We start from the raw sequence: 18075 nt of genomic DNA on the forward strand, positions 1-18075 counted from the left end.
CCATGTGTCGACTGACCTATCATTGCTGATATCTATGTTATTTGGTCTCTGGTGGATTGTTGTCTCATTGCCAATCATACCACATCTCCTTACTTTATATTGTGTCAGAACACCACCATATTAAATAGATGTTCCGAAAACTTTATTTAGTGCCATAGTGAATTAGGCCATACGGTTACCTATAATTGTTTACATTCACTTTATTTTAACTTTAGTGAAAAGTTGTCTCATTGGCAATCATACCAAATCTCCTTATTTTCATATTAACCAACCTTGTTATCAAAACAATTCTCCACACTGAATTCTAATGTAGCAGCTACTGTTTCGTCATCTTCTCTGACATAGTATATCAACAACTCAGATTTAGGACCCATGTTAGCAGTTATAGGAATACTGATCTTCACTTTAGCAACATGGGTAGATTTTATAATATCTTTACTGTCTGAAAAATCAAATAACTACATTAACTAAAATATTGGGGAGGAGTATAATGAAATTTAATACAAATGCACTCACTACCTTTTCACCTATCAATGTAGGAAGGATTTATTTAAGTTTAATAGTTTACATTTTCAATTTAACTCCAGACATTATTGTGGATTTATTAATGCCATTTTAGATCAACAATTAATGCTATTTATTGCGAACCAAGTGAAATATTTCCACAGAGACATCTCCTCTTGGTGAAGGTATTTAAACTTTTGTCCCGTTGAATCATAGAAGATCATTTTTTTACTCAGGTAAATTAATCAATGAGTGATGGATTTCTCTTAGAAGAAATTTAAAGGTCCCAGTGAATAAACTACACAGAGAACAATAGCTATTGTATTTAATCATAGGACAATAGAAATGTTTTATTTAGTTGGCAATAACAGAAACACAATAAAATGCTTCGCCGAGCCCAGCTGGATACGACCGCAGAGGTCCAACCCTGAACAGTTGGGGCAAAAATGGACACAATATTCGTGCATGATACAGGTCTGAATTTGGATTGAAATTAAATGTTTGACACATAATAGGTTTCTGACACAGAATAGTTGTAGAACTTAGAGAATTGGTTATATGATTTGAATTTATATTCAATTTTTTGCTTTTGTGCAATACACTATGCTGTTGGGAATTGACACCTAATTTTATTCGTTCTGAGGCGTACAAGAAGCTTTAAAACGCCCGGTATTTACATTTGATTTTTTGTTTACGGAAACATATTTGTGACGTCACCTTGTTTCGTTGCCATGTCAAGACAATAACATCATTTCGTGGAATTTTCGTTTTATAAAATTTGACCATGAAAAATATATTGAAATGGACTGATTTGTTTATTTTGCTGTAGAATAGAGATAAATATATTGTATCTGAAGCTTGGCCTTCGTAAACTGGGGATTTTGATGTCGAAAAGTGAGAATATCTGGCAGTATAAATAAGTTGGTCGTAACGCGGAACAGCCGTTTATGTGTATTACTGCATTTGCGCTAAAGGTAGATATATTGTGATTATACTGGTTGACGATAATATGTCGTCATATTAGAATTAAGGACAGAACTGTTTTAGTTCCAAACTGGTATTCTTTAGTGATATCTATTAAGTAGGAATTTTCCACACACTCACCATATTTGTTTGTGATTTACACATTCTCTTCCAATATCCGGTCAATGTCAAAATTAACTTTACAATTGTTTTTCTTGTGATTTTGGCTTATTTAAACACTTATTGAAATGTTTTAGAATCATTTAGAAGCATTTGCAACTTCTACTTGATGATAAAACCGCAAACGATCACACACGCTTTGAAATTATCAAGAGTTCCCCTAGACGTTTTCAACAAGTGAAAAAAGTTTTTTTCCAGAATTCCCTGTGTTGAAAAGGAGGGTGGGGACAACATACCAGCTTGGACTACGATACAGATAAATATCAACATATGACCTTTAACGTAAGCCCTAAAACATTTCAGGACAAATAAGAACTGCTACAACTGAATTACAATTAAAGAACCTTAGTGAGCGCGCTCACATACCCCACGTCCTCACATTGTCACTGGAGAAATAAAATAACTGTAAGAAAAAAAAATTGAATCATAATTTCCTGTCGATATGCACATCTACATAGTATGTCCTTATTATCTACAAAGTTTCATGAAATTCTGTTGTGTGGTTTCAGAGGAGTTGCGATGACAAACTGTTGCAGAGGTATATTGAAGCAAATAAGTTCAAAGGGGCGCAACTCCTAGAAAAAAAATTGAATTGTAATTTCCTGTGGATATGCACATCTACGTAGTATGTCCTTATTATCTAAAAAGGTTTCATGAAATTCTGTTGTGTGGTTTGAGAGGAGTTGCGATGACAAAAGGTTGCAGTAGTATATTGAACAAATAAGTTCAAAGGGGCGTAACTCCTAGAAAAAAAAATTGAATCATAATTTCCTGTCGATATGCACATCTACCTAGTATGTCCTTATTATCTACAAAGTTTCATGAAATTCTATTGTGTGGTTTCAGAGGAGTTGCGATGACAAACTGTTGCAGAGGTATATTGAAGCAAATAAGTTCAAAGGGGCGTAACTCTGAGAAAAAAAATTGAATTGTAATTTCCTGTGGATATGCACATCTACGTAGTATGTCCTTATTATCTGAAAAGGTTTCGTGAAATTCTGTTGTGTGGTTTGAGAGGAGTTGCGATGACAAAAGGTTGCAGTAGTATATTGAACAAATAAGTTCAAAGGGGCGTAACTCCTGGAAAAAAATTGAATCGTAATTTCCTGTCGATATGCACATCTACGTAGTATGTCCTTATTATCTACAAAGTTTCATGAAATTTTGTTGTGTGGTTTCAGAGGAGTTGAGATGACAAACTGTTGCAGTAGTACATTAAAGTAAATAAGTTCAAAGGGGCGTAACTCCTAGAAAAAAAATTGAATCGTAATTTCCTGTCGATATGCACAACTACATAGTATGTCCTTATTATCTAAAAAGGTTTCGTGAAATTCTGTTGTGTGGTTTAAGAGGAGTTGCAATGACAAGAAACAGGACTGACGGACGGACAGACAGATGGACGGACAGACAGACGGACGGACGGATCAAAAACATTATACCCTCCACAACTCGTTGCGTGGGGTATAATAACAGTATATTAACAATATTACCATCTGTGTAGCACTGTCGCTCGTAGTAGTCCACTCCATCTTTCTTAGCAGTCAGGTAATTCTTGAAAAATAGTTCACAGGTTCCATGAATATGATAATTAAATCCAAGACACTTATTTTCTTTATTACATGCCCTAGCACAGTCATCCACATCTCCCGTATTGGATGCGGTCATCCTGTCACCAGGTAATACACTTGCACTGGTATTAAAATTTGGTCTAAACAGCTTGGTACATATTTCCTTTTTAGATGCTTAACAAAAGACATCAAAAATATTATTCAGCTATTTAATAAGGCTTTACAGACATTTAAAATTAGTAATGAAGACATTTCTGTAAAACTGTAATGAAAAAGGTTTGGTTATTATGAAGTATGAAGTTTAGAAACTAAAAGCTTATGTTTAGTTCCAGTTGGAATCATTTTGATAAAAATTACCTCCCTTAAGTAAAAATTGAAAAAAAACATTAAAATAGAAGGTGTTAGCAGTCTTAAAAGCATCTTGACATCCTAGTATCTATAGGTGACTAGATATAGTATTTGGTGTTATACTAGATGTAGCTTGGGGTGCTATGTGTGACTAGATATAGTTTGTGGTGCTATGTGTGACTACATAAAGTTTGAAGTGTCTATGTGTGACTAGATAGAGTTTGTGTTCTATGTGTGACTAGAAATAGCTTGGGTAGTTATGTGTGACTAGATATAGCTTGGGGTGCTATGTGTGACTACATTAAGTATAAAGTTTGTAGTGTCTATGTGTGATAAGATATAGTTGAGGGTGCTATGTGTGACTAGATATAGTTTGTAGTGTCTATGTGACTCTGTGACTAGATATAATTTAGGGTGTTATGTGTGACTAGATATAGTTTGTAGTGTCTATGTGTGACTAGATATAGTTTGTGTTCTATGTGTGACTAGAAATAGCTTGGGTAGTTATGTGTGACTAGATATAGCTTGGGGTGCTATGTGTGACTACATTAAGTATAAAGTTTGTAGTGTCTATGTGAGATAAGATATAGTTGAGGGTGCTATGTGTGACTAGATATAGTTTGTAGTGTCTATGTGACTCTGTGACTAGATATAATTTAGGGTGTATTGTGTGACTAGATATAGTTTGTAGTGTCTATGTGTGACTAGATATAGTCTGTGTTCTATGTGTGACTAGAAATAGCTTGGGTAGTTATTTGTGACTAGATATAGCTTGGGGTGCTATGTGTGACTGGATATAGCTTGGGGTGCTATGTGACTACATAAAGTATAAAGTTTGTAGTGTCTATGTGTGATAAGATATAGTTTAGGGTGCTATGTGTGACTAGATATAGTTTGTAGTGTCTATGTGACTGTGTGACTAGATATAATTTAGGGTGTTATGTGTGACTAGATATAGTTTGTAGTGTCTATGTGACTGTGTGACTAGATATAATTTAGGGTGTTATGTGTGACTAGATATAGTTTGTAGTGTCTATGTGTGACTAGATATAGTTTGTGGTGCTATGTGTGACCAGATATAGTTTAGGGCGCTGTGTTACTAGATATTGTTTGTGGTTCTATGCTTGACAAGATATAGTTTGTGTTCTATGTGTGACTAGAAATAGCTTGGGGTGCTATGTGTGAGTAGATATAGCTTGGGGTGCTATGTGTGACTAGATATAGCTTGGGGTGCTATGTGTGACTACATAAAGTATAAAGTTTGTAGTGTCTATGTGTGATAAGATATAGTTTAGGGTGCTATGTGTGACTAGATATAGTTTGTAGTGTCTATGTGACTGTGTGACTAGATATAATTTAGGGTGTTATGTGTGACTAGATATAGCTTGGGGTGCTATGTGTGACTACATAAAGTATAAAGTTTGTAGTGTCTATGTGTGATAAGATATAGTTTAGGGTGCTATGTGTGACTAGATATAGTTTGTAGTGTCTATGTGACTGTGTGACTAGATATAATTTAGGGTGTTATGTGTGACTAGATATAGTTTGTAGTGTCTATGTGTGACTAGATATAGTTTGTGTTCTATGTGTGACTAGAAATAGCTTGGGTAGTTATGTGTGACTAGATATAGTTTGTAGTGTCTATGTGACTGTGTGACTAGATATAATTTAGGGTGTTATGTGTGACTAGATATAGTTTGTTGTGTCTATGTGACTGTGTGACTAGATATAATTTAGGGTGTTATGTGTGACTAGATATAGTTTGTAGTGTCTATGTGACTGTGTGACTAGATATAATTTAGGGTGTTATGTGTGACTAGATATAGTTTGTAGTGTCTCTGTGTGACTAGATATAGTTTGTGTTCTATGTGTGACCAGATATAGTTTAGGGTGCTGTGTTACTAGATATTGTTTGTGGTTCTATGCTTGACAAGATATAGTTTGTGTTCTATGTGTGACTAGATATAGTATGGGGTGTTATGTGTGATGTTGCTGTGTGTAATTAGATATAGTTTGTGTTGCTATGTGTGAGTAGATATAGTGTGTTGTGCTTTGTGTGACCAGATATAGTTTATGGTGCTATGTAGTAATAAATACAGTTTTCAGGAGCTATGTATTGTTCAGTGTATATGTTCGTGAGTAAATGTATTGTACAGTGTATATGTGTGTGAGTTAATGTATTGTATAGTGTCTTTGTGTGTTAGTAAATGTATTGTACAGTGTGCATGTGTGTGAGTTTATGTACTGTAGTGTGTATGTATGTGAGTTTATGTATTGTACAGTGAATATATGTATGAGTACATGTAAAGTACAGGGTTTATGCTTGAAAAGTTGTAATGTACAGTGTTTATGTATGAGTGCATATAATGTACACTGTCTATGTGCTAGTACATGTAATGTAACAGTGTCTATGTGTTTGCATCTGTTGTTTGTACTCTATACCCAAGTATGTGTAAGGATCTGAAAAATATGATACTTCCTTCAAATGTAAAGAATTTATTGAGAGCCATTTTCTAAAGAATGCACATACCTTTTTTCTCAGGACATAGAGTGTTATAGGAGTCTAACACATTGGATACACTTTTTATTTCCGTAGATTCTTTACAGTCATTCCAATAAGGCCCAATACATGTCTTCAGTTCAGCAAATTTTCTTTAAATTATAAAGGGAAATAACTCTAGAACGGTTAAAGTGACGACACCAAAATTCAAACTTGATCTGTGTTTTGTAGTAATGAGCATTGTGTATAAGTTTCATAACATTTGGTTGAGGCAAACTCAAGTTAAAGAACGGAAACCAATTTTAGGACCAACGTACGTATGTACAGATGGACAAGGGTAAAACTTGTTTTTTCAGCCGCTCACTCAACATGGGAAGGCAGTTAGGATGCCCCTAATCCCACACAAGGGCAAATATTAATAAAAATCAAAACCCTGACCATGCAAACCTTCAATATATGTTCAATACATGTACAAGCAGCCAGCAAAGTGACAAATTCCTAGCACTCAAACTGTAGGAAGAGTTATCTGGAATAGCTATGCACCTCTTATGCAAGTATATACTCCAAATAAATGTGGATAGTGTCCACATGTGAACACAGATGATGCCCCCACTTGCATATCATATATTTATAAAGGGATATAACTGAAGAACGGTAAAAGTGACGCTACCCAAATTTGAAATTGATCTGAGTTTTGTGGTAATAAGCATTGTGTGTAAGTCTCATAACATTTGGTTGAGGCTAACTTAAGTAGAGAATAGAAACTAAAAATTCAGCAATTTTTCTATTTGTAAACACGCATAACTCTAGAACGGTTGTGTATAAGTTTTATAACGTTTGGTTGAGACAAACTAAAGTTAGAGAACGGAAACGAAAAATTCAGCAATTTTTATGTTTATAAAGGGACATAACTCAAGAATGGTAAAAGTGTTGCCACCAAATTTTGTACTTAATCTGTATTATGTAGTAATAAGCATTGTGTATAAGTTTCATAACATTTGGTTGAGGCAAACTAAAGTTAGAAAACGGAAACAAAAAATTTGTACTTGATCTTAGTTTTGTGGTAATGAATATTGTGTATAGGTTTCATAATGTTTGGTAGGGGGAAACTTAAGTTACAGAATGGAAACTAAAAATTTTGCAATCCTTCGATTTATAAAGGGGCATAACTCAATAATGGTTAAAGTGACACTACCCAAATTCAACTTGATCTGTGTTTTATCAGTGGAAGTCAAAATTAAACATTGCATTGTATAAAGCATAGATTGTAGCTGATTCAACTATAATCATGGACAAAGGAAGATAACTCCAATTTTAATAAAATGCTCCGCTGGGGCGCAGCTTGATACGACCGCAGAGGTCGAACCCTGAACAGTTGGGGCAAGTATGGACACAACATTCAAGCTTGATACAGCACTGAATTTGGATTGTAATTAAATATTTGACACAGCATAGGTTTCTGACACAGAATGAAAGTGGTCTAAGAACTTAAAATTTTTAATTTACCTATTCAAACCATATCATTATTATTTGCTTTTATATATAAATCAAAAATAACCAATTTAAAATGGTAAATTTTAAAGAAAAAAAAGGAAAAAAAAGTCCCCCCCCCCCCCCCCCCCCCCAAATTTGTTGAACCCCCTTATGATTCATCACCCCCAAACTCAATCCCAGCCTTCCCTTTGTGGTATGGTACCTTACAGTACAATTTCAGAGAGATCCATACACTTGAACACAAGTTATTGTCTGGAAACTAGAAAAATGCTTGTTTTTTTGGACCCTTTTTGGCCCCAAATTCCTAAACGTTTAGGGCAATTACCACCAAACTCAAACCCATACTTGTTTTTTTGCCCTTTTATGGCCCCCAATTCCTAAAATTTTGAGGAAATTACCCCCAAAATCAATCCCAGCATTCCCTTTGTGGTATGGAACCTTTCAGTACAATTTCAGAGAGATCCATACACTTGAACACACGTTACTGTCTGGAAACTAGAAAAATGCTTATTTTTGGCCCCTTTTTCCTAAACTTTTTGGGCAATTAACCCCAAACTCAATTCCAACTTTCTCTTTGTGATATGAAACCTTGTAGTACAATTTCATAAAGATCCATACACTTACACACAAGTTATTGTCATGAAACTAGAAAAATGCTTGTTTTTTGCCCCTTTTTGGCCCCTAATTCCTAAAATTTGGAGGCAATTACCCCCAAAATCAATCCCAGCATTCCCTTTGTGATATGGAACCTTGTGATACAATGTCAGAGAGATCCATACACAGACACACAAGTTATGTCTGGAAGTTACAAAAATGCTTATTTTTGGCCCCTCATTCCTTAACCCCCAAAATCAATCCCAACCTTCCTTTTGTGGTATTGAACCTTATGGTAAAATTTCATAGAGATCCATTCACTTAAACTAAAGTAAGAGTGCGAAAACCAATGTTTCTTCGGACGATGATGACAATACCGGCGCCGCTGACGTCATACCAATATACGACCACAAAAATTTTTTTGCGGCCGTATAAAAAATAGTTAGATTCAACATTTCGAAGAACCCCATAAATTCAACTTTTGTTGAATCAAATAAAGTTTAATTTTGGACCCTGATTTGGACCAACTTGAAAACTGGGCCCAAAAATCTAATATTTAAATACAGATTTAGATTCAGCACTTGAAAGAACCCTATATATATTTAATTTATGTTGAAATGAAACACAGTTTAATGTAATCCATATAATTTTCTGTTCAAAGGGAAATAACTCTACCTGAATAAATTATAAACACATAGTTCTCTAAAATTCGATATGATTTAACCACTATTTTCTTAAATTAGATATGATTTTACACAATGTATATCTATTTTCAAATTATAATCAAATATAATTAATAGTTCCAAGTATTTCTTCTTTCATTTGTCAAAAAAATGCTCCGCTGGGCGCCGCTTGATACGACCGCAGAGGTCGAACCCTGAACAGTTGGGGCAAGTTTGGACACAACATTCAAGCTTGATACAGGACTGAATTTGGATTGTGATTAAATATTTGACACAGCATAGGTTTCTGACACAGAATGAATGTAGTCTAAGAACTTAAAAAATTTTAATTTACCTATTCAAACCATATCATTATTATTTGCTTTTATATATAAATCAGAAATAACCAATTTAAAATGGAAAATTTTAAAGAAAAAAAAGGAAAAAAAAATCCCCCCCCCCCCCCCAAATTTTTTGAACCCCCTTATGATTCATCACCCCCAAACTCAATCCCAGCCTTCCCTTTGTGGTATGGTATCTTGCAGTACAATTTCCATCTTCGCTAGCCAAGGGTTACGATCCAGTCCCCTCCTCTCCACCCTTGGCTGATTGAGATAGAATTTCGGAAGCACAAGGTAATGATTTTCATTGGTTGCAGTCGAAACTCGCTGCATCCAATCAAAAAGCGCCTATAACATGATCACGTGTAAATGTAGAAAGTGTATGTAAACAATTGCCAAGTGCTTATTGTGCAACAAGTCTTTACATCCCTAAACATATGACTATATTTAGTGACAATTTGAATGTTTTTAATCAACTAATAGAAGTTCCTGTGTATGTTTCTTGCACAAATGTATGAATGTCAACGTATATTTTCTATTCCTGCTTTACCAAGTGTGTAGAATCTAGACGCTACCATGTTTTTACCTCCAAATTGAAGAGTTCAAGTGCTACCATTGGTCAAGAATAATGTATTCGGAATGGGAATGGCTTTAATCTACCAATAGATGGCGCAACATTGTTATCACAAATGTTGGCTTAATCTGCCAAGGGTGGAGAGGAGGGACTGCATCGTAACCCTTGGCTAGCGAAGATGTACCATTTCAGAGAGATCCATACACTTGAACACAAGTTATTGTCTGGAAACTAGAAAAATGTTTGTTTTTTGGCCCCTTTTTAGCCTCAAATTCCTAAACGTTTAGGACAATCCCCAAACTAAAACCCAGCTTTCCCTTTGTGATATGGAACCGGAATGGGCATGGCTTTAATCTACCGATAGATGGCGCAACATTGTTATCACAAATGTTGGCTTAATCTGCCAAGGGTGGAGAGGAGGGGACTGCATCGTAACCCTTGGCTAGCGAAGATGTACCATTTCAGAGAGATCCATACACTTGAACACAAGTTATTGTCTGGAAACTAGAAAAATGCTTGTTTTTTGGCCCCTTTTTGGCCTCAAATTCCTAAACGTTTAGGACAATTACCCCCAAACTCAAACCCAGCTTTCCCTTTGTGATATGGAACCTTGTTGTACAATTTCATAAAGATCCATACACTTACACACAAGTTATTGTCCTGAAACTTGAAAAATGCTTGTTTTTTCCCCCTTTTTGGCCCCTAATTCTTAAAATTTTGAGGAAATTACCCCCAAAATCAATCCCAGCCTTCCCTTTGTGGTATGATATCTTGCAGTACAATTTCATAGAGATCCATACACTTGAACACAAGTTATTGTCTGGAAACTAGAAAAATGCTTAATTTTGGCCCCTTTTTGGCCTCTTATTCCTAAACGTTTTGGGCAATTACCCCCAAACTCAATTCCAGCTTTCCCTTTGCGATATGGAACATAGAGTACAATTTCAGAAAGATCCATACACTTACACACAAGTTATTGTCATGAAACTAGAAAAATGCTTGTTTTTTGCCCCTTTTTTGGCCCCTTATTCCTAAAATTTTGAGGCAATTACCCCCAAAATCAATCCCAGCATTCCCTTTGTGATATGGAACCTTGTGGTACAATGTCAGAGAGATCCATACACTAACAAACAAGTTATGTCTGGAAGTTACAAAAATGCTTATTTTTGGCCCTTAATTCCTTAACTGTTGGTACCTTAACCCCCAAAATCAATCCCCACCTTCCTTTTGTGGTATTGAACCTTATGGTAAAATTTCATAGAGATCCATTCACTTAAACTAAAGTTAGAGTGCGAAAACCAATGTGTCTTCGGACGACGATGACGATGCCGACGTCATACCAATATACGACCGCAATTTTTGCGGTCGTATAAAAACTAATATAGATCTGCAACTTATCTAGCAATGTAATGTAATGAAATATATCCTTTAATTAAAATTGATTATTATCTAATGAAAGGAGTTCACTTCATCAAAAAAAAATTATATATATATAGCATTCAGAAAATTAGTTTATACAGAATAACAAACAAACCTGCCACAAAATTCATCAAACAATTTACCAAAGAAAAGAAAAAAAAAATCAAAAATGTCATTTATCATTCATACAATGTCTTTTAAAAATCTTTTAAAAAATCAGTTATTTCCCTTTGAACAGAATGGAGTAATTAATAAGAATGTCATCAAAAATTGAATTCTTGGGAAAGGCCTATAACTCAACAAAGAGAAATGCTTAAATGGTGAAAATTGAAGTTGACCTTCATTTAGTCACAGGAAACAACATATCTAAATTTGAAAATATTTCGTCAAAGCGTTTTCATGTTAATGAACGGACACTGTTTGGCAGCCGTCCGCCTGCCCGCCTGATCTTTAAAAAATCCAGTTAAAAACTGAAAAATTTCCTTAAAATTACCAATCTAGTGGCAGCAACCCAACAATGGGTTGTTAGATTCATCTGAAAATTTCAGGACTGATAGAACTTGACCTAATGAACATTTTTACTCCATGTCAGATAGTTCCAAATGCTTTAGTTTTTGAGATACAAGCCAAAAACTGCATTTTACCCCTATGTTCTATTTTTAGCCATGGTGGCCATGTTTTTAGACGAAACAAAAAATAAAACACACACTTTATTCTAGACACCCTAAGGATCATTCAGCTTAAGTTTGGTTGGAATTGGTTATGTAGTTTCAGAGAAGAAGATGTTTGAAATAGTTTACACAAGACGGACGACGACAGACAACAAGTGATGGCAAAAGTAAACAGTATAGGACTTAGTGCAGTGGTAAATTCCCCCCAAAAAGACTAAATATTCATAAGTCATGAACATTTCAATTAACTTACAATCAATATGTATGGCAAGCTTCTTTTTTTTGTGAAAACAGCTACTGGTCTAATATTTAAGGTAAAAAAAACAGAAAACAGAAAATTTCAAAAACAAATGTTCTTTCATTAAGAAACTTACTTGCAAATCTGTAGCATAGAATTCCCTTCTAACTTAATCATTGGTTCCATACATTTTGACAATTCAACCATGTCACATTTACTTTCTGTCAATAAAAAAAATATATTATTGATTTATATCAAGTTGGGCATATTCATCTCTGGTGTAGTGTTCTCTAAAGTAATGGTCAAATTAAGGATTAAAATGCTCAAGATGTGAATAAATGGAGATTTGAGGTTAATATCCCTTACACAGAAACCCAATGAAACAAAAGTGCTATAAGAGTTCATTTCTAAAAATAAAGAATTTGAGAAAAAACTAAGTATAAGTTAGGACAGGGGGAAAAGCTAGTTATTAAATATTGTATTGAGTATAATATAGTCTTTATCGTCAATTTAAACATTTTTCCTTTGATCTTACTGCCTCATATATTTAAGATCAATGACAGGACTTGATACTTGAAAATATTAGGCAATGACGTCATGTATCAGTGCTGCAACGTCACATGCTCAAGCCCATCCGCAGCATTTTATCAATGAAATGCATGTGACTTTATTCATACAATCGAACAACTATCCCAACATAATGGCATTTAATTTTGATACACATTTTATCAGTTGAATATCAGCTCCCCCTTGAGGGCACACTTGATATTCTTGCTGATAAAGTCAGTATCAAAAACAAAAATGTCTTTATTCTATATGTATCCGCAGCCTAGCTGTTATTGAAAATGACAGAATGCAAAACTCAAAAAAGATAATTTTTGTGAATGCTCTTAAGGGCATACAATACATTTACAGGGAAGGTAATGACATTGCTATATAATGTTATTTTTTGCGTCGTCAAACTGCAACTTGAAAACGAGTACATGGATCCCTCTTTAAAATGACAAATGACTTGATACTATATAAAGTTTTTATTTGTTCCAAATTTTAAGAAAAAGTCACTGACAAGTTTTAAAAAGTTATTTACATATGCAGCAAAAAATGCCATTTTTTTCTAAAATCATAAAATTTTAATAAACATGAAGTATTTTCAAAGAACGGTTTTACAAATTAAGTGTAAACTTTTGTAAAGAAGATATTTCAAATCATTTTACAATAAAATACTCCGCTGGGCTCAGCTTGATATGACCGCAGAGGTAATACCCTGAACAGCTGGGGCAAGTATTGACACAACATTCAAGCTTGATACAGCACTGAATTTGGATTGTGATTAAATATCTGACACAGTATAGGTTTCTGACACAGAATGAATGTGGTCCAAGAACTTAAATTTTTTTAATTTACCTATTCAAACCATATCATTATTATTTGCTTTTATATATAAATCAGAAATAACCAATTTAAAATGGAAAATTTTAAAGAAAAAAAAAGGGAAAAAAAATCTCCCCCCCCCCCCTCCAAATTTTTTGAACCCCCTTATGATTTGGCCCCAAATTCCTAAACGTTTAGGGCAATTACCCCCAAACTCAAACCCAGCTTTCCCTTTGTGATATGGAACCGTGCATTACAATTTCATAAAGATCCATACACTTACACACAAGTTATTGTCCTGAAACTAGAAAAATGCTTGTTTTTTTGCCCCTTTTTGGCCCCTCATTCCTAAAATTTTTAGGCAATTACCCCCAAAATCAATCCCAGCCTTCCCTTTGTGGTATGGTACCTTGCAGTACAATTTCAGAGAGATCCATACACTTGAACACAAGTTATTGTCTCGAAACTGTAAATGCTTGTTTTTTGGCCCCTTTTTGACCCCAAATTCCTAAACGTTTAGGGCAATTACCCCCAAACTCAAACCAAGCTTTCCCTTTGTGATATGGAACCTTGTAGTACAATTTCATAAAGATCCATACACTTACACACAAGTAATTGTCCTGAAACTAGAAAAATGCTTGTGTTTTTGCCCCTTTTTTGCCCCTTATTCCTAAAATTTTGATGCAATTACCCCCAAAATCAATCCCAGCCTTCCCTTTGTGGTATGGTAACTTGCAGTACAATTTCAGAGAGATCCATACACTTGAACACAAGTTATTGTCTGGAAACTAGAAATGCTTGTTTTTTGGCCCCTTTTTGACCCCAAATTCCTAAACGTTTAGGGCAAATACCACCAAACTCAAACCCAGCTTTCCCTTTGTGATATGGAACCTTGTAGTACAATTTCATAAAGATCCATACACTTACACACAAGTTATTGTCCTGAAACTAGAAAAATGCTAATGTTTTGCCCCTTTTTTGCCCCTTATTCTAAAATTTTGAGGCAATTACCCCCAAAATCAATCCCAGCCTTCCCTTTGTGGTATGGAACCTTGCAGTACAATTTCAGAGAGATCCATACACTTGAACACAAGTTATTGTCTGGAAACTAGAAAAATGCTTATTTTAGGCCCCTTATTCCTTAAGGTTTTGGGCATATACCCCCAAACTCAATTCCAGCTTTCCCTTTGTGATATGGAACCTTGTAGTACAATTTCATAAAAATCCATATTCTTACACACAAGTTTTTGTCATGAAACTAGAAAAATGCTTGTTTTTTGCCCCCTTTTTGCCCCTTATTCCTAAATGTTTTGGGCAATTACCCCCAAAATCAATCCCAGCATTCCCTTTGTGATATGGAACCTTGTGGTACAATGTCAGAGAGATCCATACACTAACACACAAGTTATGTCTGGAAGTTACAAAAATGCTACCATAACCCCCAAAATCAATCCCAACCTTCCTTTTTTGGTATTGAACCTTATGGTAAAAATTTCATAAAGATCCATTCACTTAAACTAAAGTTAGAGTGCGAAAACCAATGTGTCTTCAGACGACGATGACGCCAAACGTCATACCAATATACGACAAAAATCTGCATGTGTTTATCTTTTGAAACAAAAAATATAAGTATGTCTGTCCAAAGGATAGAAATGTGCAAGAAACCGAAATTTTTAGTAAATGTCTAAAATTTCGACCCCATTTATCTCTAAATTTAGCACATGAAGGTATATTTTCTATTACATATTTGAATTAACTAAGTGAAAAATAACTGGTATGCAAATTTTCGTAAAAAAATCTGTGGGATCAAAACTGTATTGTATGCTCTTAAAGCACTATAACTGTTGTTTATCAATCAGTCGAGTGGCATGAGCAGTTCATCTACAGGGACAAATAGGCTGTCAACACTGAGGTTATGGGTTTAAACACCATTTTTGCAAGGTGTGTTCGACTACAATATTTCTTAATTGACCAAGATTGCAAGTTTTTCTCGCCGAGGTCAGTGTTTCTCTCCTGGTACTCCAACTTTCTCCATATAAAAATACTGTCCATCATGACATAGCCAAGTGTGCTGAAAGTGGGGGTTGTTGAACTGCTGACAAAATATGAAATCATTCTCCTCAATAGAATTGTGGGGAATTATGTGACAAAAAAAAATGTTTTATCTAACATATTGAAAGTTTCAAAGTGTCAGCAATCAGGAAGCAGGTATCTGTCAGAGCTAAAATCCCAGACATGTTACAACTCATTGCTGTCAAGCTACACGCAAAATCAGAAGTACTTCTGTTCTGACAGTAGTTTCTTTGAAAAATGCGACAAAAATATTTGCTTGACAAGCGCAAGAAATAGACAGACAGACAGACAGACAGACAGACCAAGTGATTGCAACATAGCCCCCAATCCTAGAATGGAGGTATAATTACAATATTCTCACAATAAATATAAGTACTTCATGAATAATTTATATTTTCCAGTGTAGCTAGTATGACAAAACTGAGTAATAATATTAGCAACGCATGGATGATGCGAAAATATATACACAATCTAAAACAAAACCAACTTACTACACATAGAATTGTACATATCCTTTAGAGATGCTAAACTGGTGAGCTGTCCCTTACAGCTGGTACGATAAGGCTTGATACATACTTCCATGGTTTCATACACCCTAAACAAATAAACAAATACATTTTAATCATTTATAATAAAATGCTTTGCTGAGCGCAGCCTGATACGACCGCTGAGGTCGAACCCTGAACAGTTGGTGCAAGTTTGGACCAAGGCTTCCAAAACGGTCATATGTTCCGGACATTTGTATAATGTCCGGTAAAAGTTCAGCTGGGCAAAGCATGAAACGGTCATCTACTTTTTAGTTTTCAAGGCTTTCTTAAGAGACGGTCATTTTAACATAATTCACGATCTTTTTGACCCAACCTTTTGCCTTTAACAGCCACACATTTCCGGTCATAAAAGTGACATGATCAATAAGTACTATCAAAACAACCCCTACTTTTAATACTTTCTCATTTTAATCAAGGCTAATTAGTTGTCGAACAGCTGAAACTTTCCTCTTCAGGTGACAGGTAAACTATTTGGAACCGGACATTGATCGGTCTATTCAAAGTTATTTTCTTATATTTCAGCGGTTTGCATCTAATTAATTTAGTCAAAAAGATTTAAATTATCAGAAATATGTTTACAAATATGATTTGATGAAAAAATTAAAAAGGTGAAAATGAAAAATCGTCATAACCAAGTTGTTTGAACCAGAGACGTCTCTGTTTGAACTAGTACATGTGTGTGCACATGTGTGCAGGTGTGTGCAGGTGTGAAATTTAATTATGCATTCTAATTTCTTCAAAAAATGCTTAAATTGTCATTGATACCTTTATCTCACGTTTATTTCGAATATTTTCTTGAAGAAATAACGTAGAAAGAGCTACTTACACTCATTCATGCTTTGCAAACGTACACAGAATTTATGCATCCATCTCTGGTCCATGTTTTACCATTGTCAAGATAACATCCAGTATTAGATTTAAAAACGAAAGTAAAGTTTTTGACAACGTTATTTTACACAAATAAAGAGTCTAAGGCAGATATAAGTACGCTGATGTTGCACACTTCGAATGATGCACTGTCAATTTAACAGTTTACGTCAGAGCCAGGATTTTGAATCAAAGAAAGTTTAATATCATTTTTTTTTTAATGTCAATCATTGGGATGGCCAACTCGGCAACTGATTACCATAATTGCCTTTTGTTTATTTTGTCTTAAGGGATTAAAATCGGGATAATATATAAAATGTCCGGCTGGCTAAAAATAATTTTGGAAGCCCTGGTTTGGACACAATATTCAAGCTTGATACTGTCTGAATTTGGATTGTGATCAAATTTTTTACATAATATAGGTTTCTGACACAAAATAAATGTCGTGAAAAATCTTAAAAATTTGAAATGGGTTGAAATATTTGTATTAATTTTCAATTGAAGATTTCTTGCAATTGCACAATACTGTGCAATTGGATATTTCTTGCTATTGCGAAATACTATGCAATTGAAGATTTCTGGCTATTGGGCACTATTGTGCTATTGTGCAATACCATGCAATTGGATATTTCTTGCTATTCTGCAATACTATGCAATTGAAGATTTCTGGCTATTGGGCACTATTGTGCTATTGTGCAATACAATGTACTATGCAATTGGATATTTCTTGCTATTCTGCAATACTGTGCAATTGAAGATTTCTTGCTATTGCGCAATACTGTGCAATTGAAAATTTATTGCTATTGCGCTATACTGTGCAATTGAAGATTTCTTGCTATTGTGCAATATTATGCTATTGCGCAATACTATGCAATAGAAGATTTCTTGCTGTTGCACAATACTATGCAATTGAAGATTTCCTGCTATTGCGCAATAGTGTGCTGTTGCACAATACTTCATATAATAATTTACACATCCTGTTTCGTGTGCATCTCCTGCCATATCAGTATATTTTGCTTTTTAATATAAATCAGAAATAATAAATGCAAAAATGGACAATTTTAAGGAAAAAAAACCCCAAAAATTATGATAAAAAATCCCCCCCTAATATTTTTTACCCCTCTTTTAGTAATTACCCCCAAACTCAATCCCAGCTTTCA

At 34.6% G+C, this 18075-nt stretch overlaps 1 protein-coding gene across 4 annotated transcripts in view; it reads right to left on the reverse strand.

Annotated features, from left to right (window-relative positions):
• LOC127734631 (alpha-2-macroglobulin-like) overlaps positions 1-18075 on the reverse strand; it is a 150245-nt gene that overhangs the window by 69590 nt on the left and 62580 nt on the right. For all 4 annotated transcript variants that reach the window (XM_052244611.1, XM_052244607.1, XM_052244609.1 and 1 more), the window contains 5 exons: positions 15992-16095; positions 12193-12277; positions 6094-6215; positions 3138-3389; positions 273-442 (listed from right to left, as the gene is read on the reverse strand). In XM_052244611.1, coding sequence (XP_052100571.1) covers positions 273-442; positions 3138-3389; positions 6094-6215; positions 12193-12277; positions 15992-16095 — 733 coding nt within the window. The remainder of the gene's footprint in view (positions 1-272; positions 443-3137; positions 3390-6093; positions 6216-12192; positions 12278-15991; positions 16096-18075) is intronic.

This window comes from Mytilus californianus, unplaced genomic scaffold (genome assembly GCF_021869535.1).
Source record: "Mytilus californianus isolate M0D057914Y unplaced genomic scaffold, xbMytCali1.0.p SCAF_3, whole genome shotgun sequence".
NCBI classification, from domain to species: domain Eukaryota; kingdom Metazoa; phylum Mollusca; class Bivalvia; order Mytilida; family Mytilidae; genus Mytilus; species Mytilus californianus.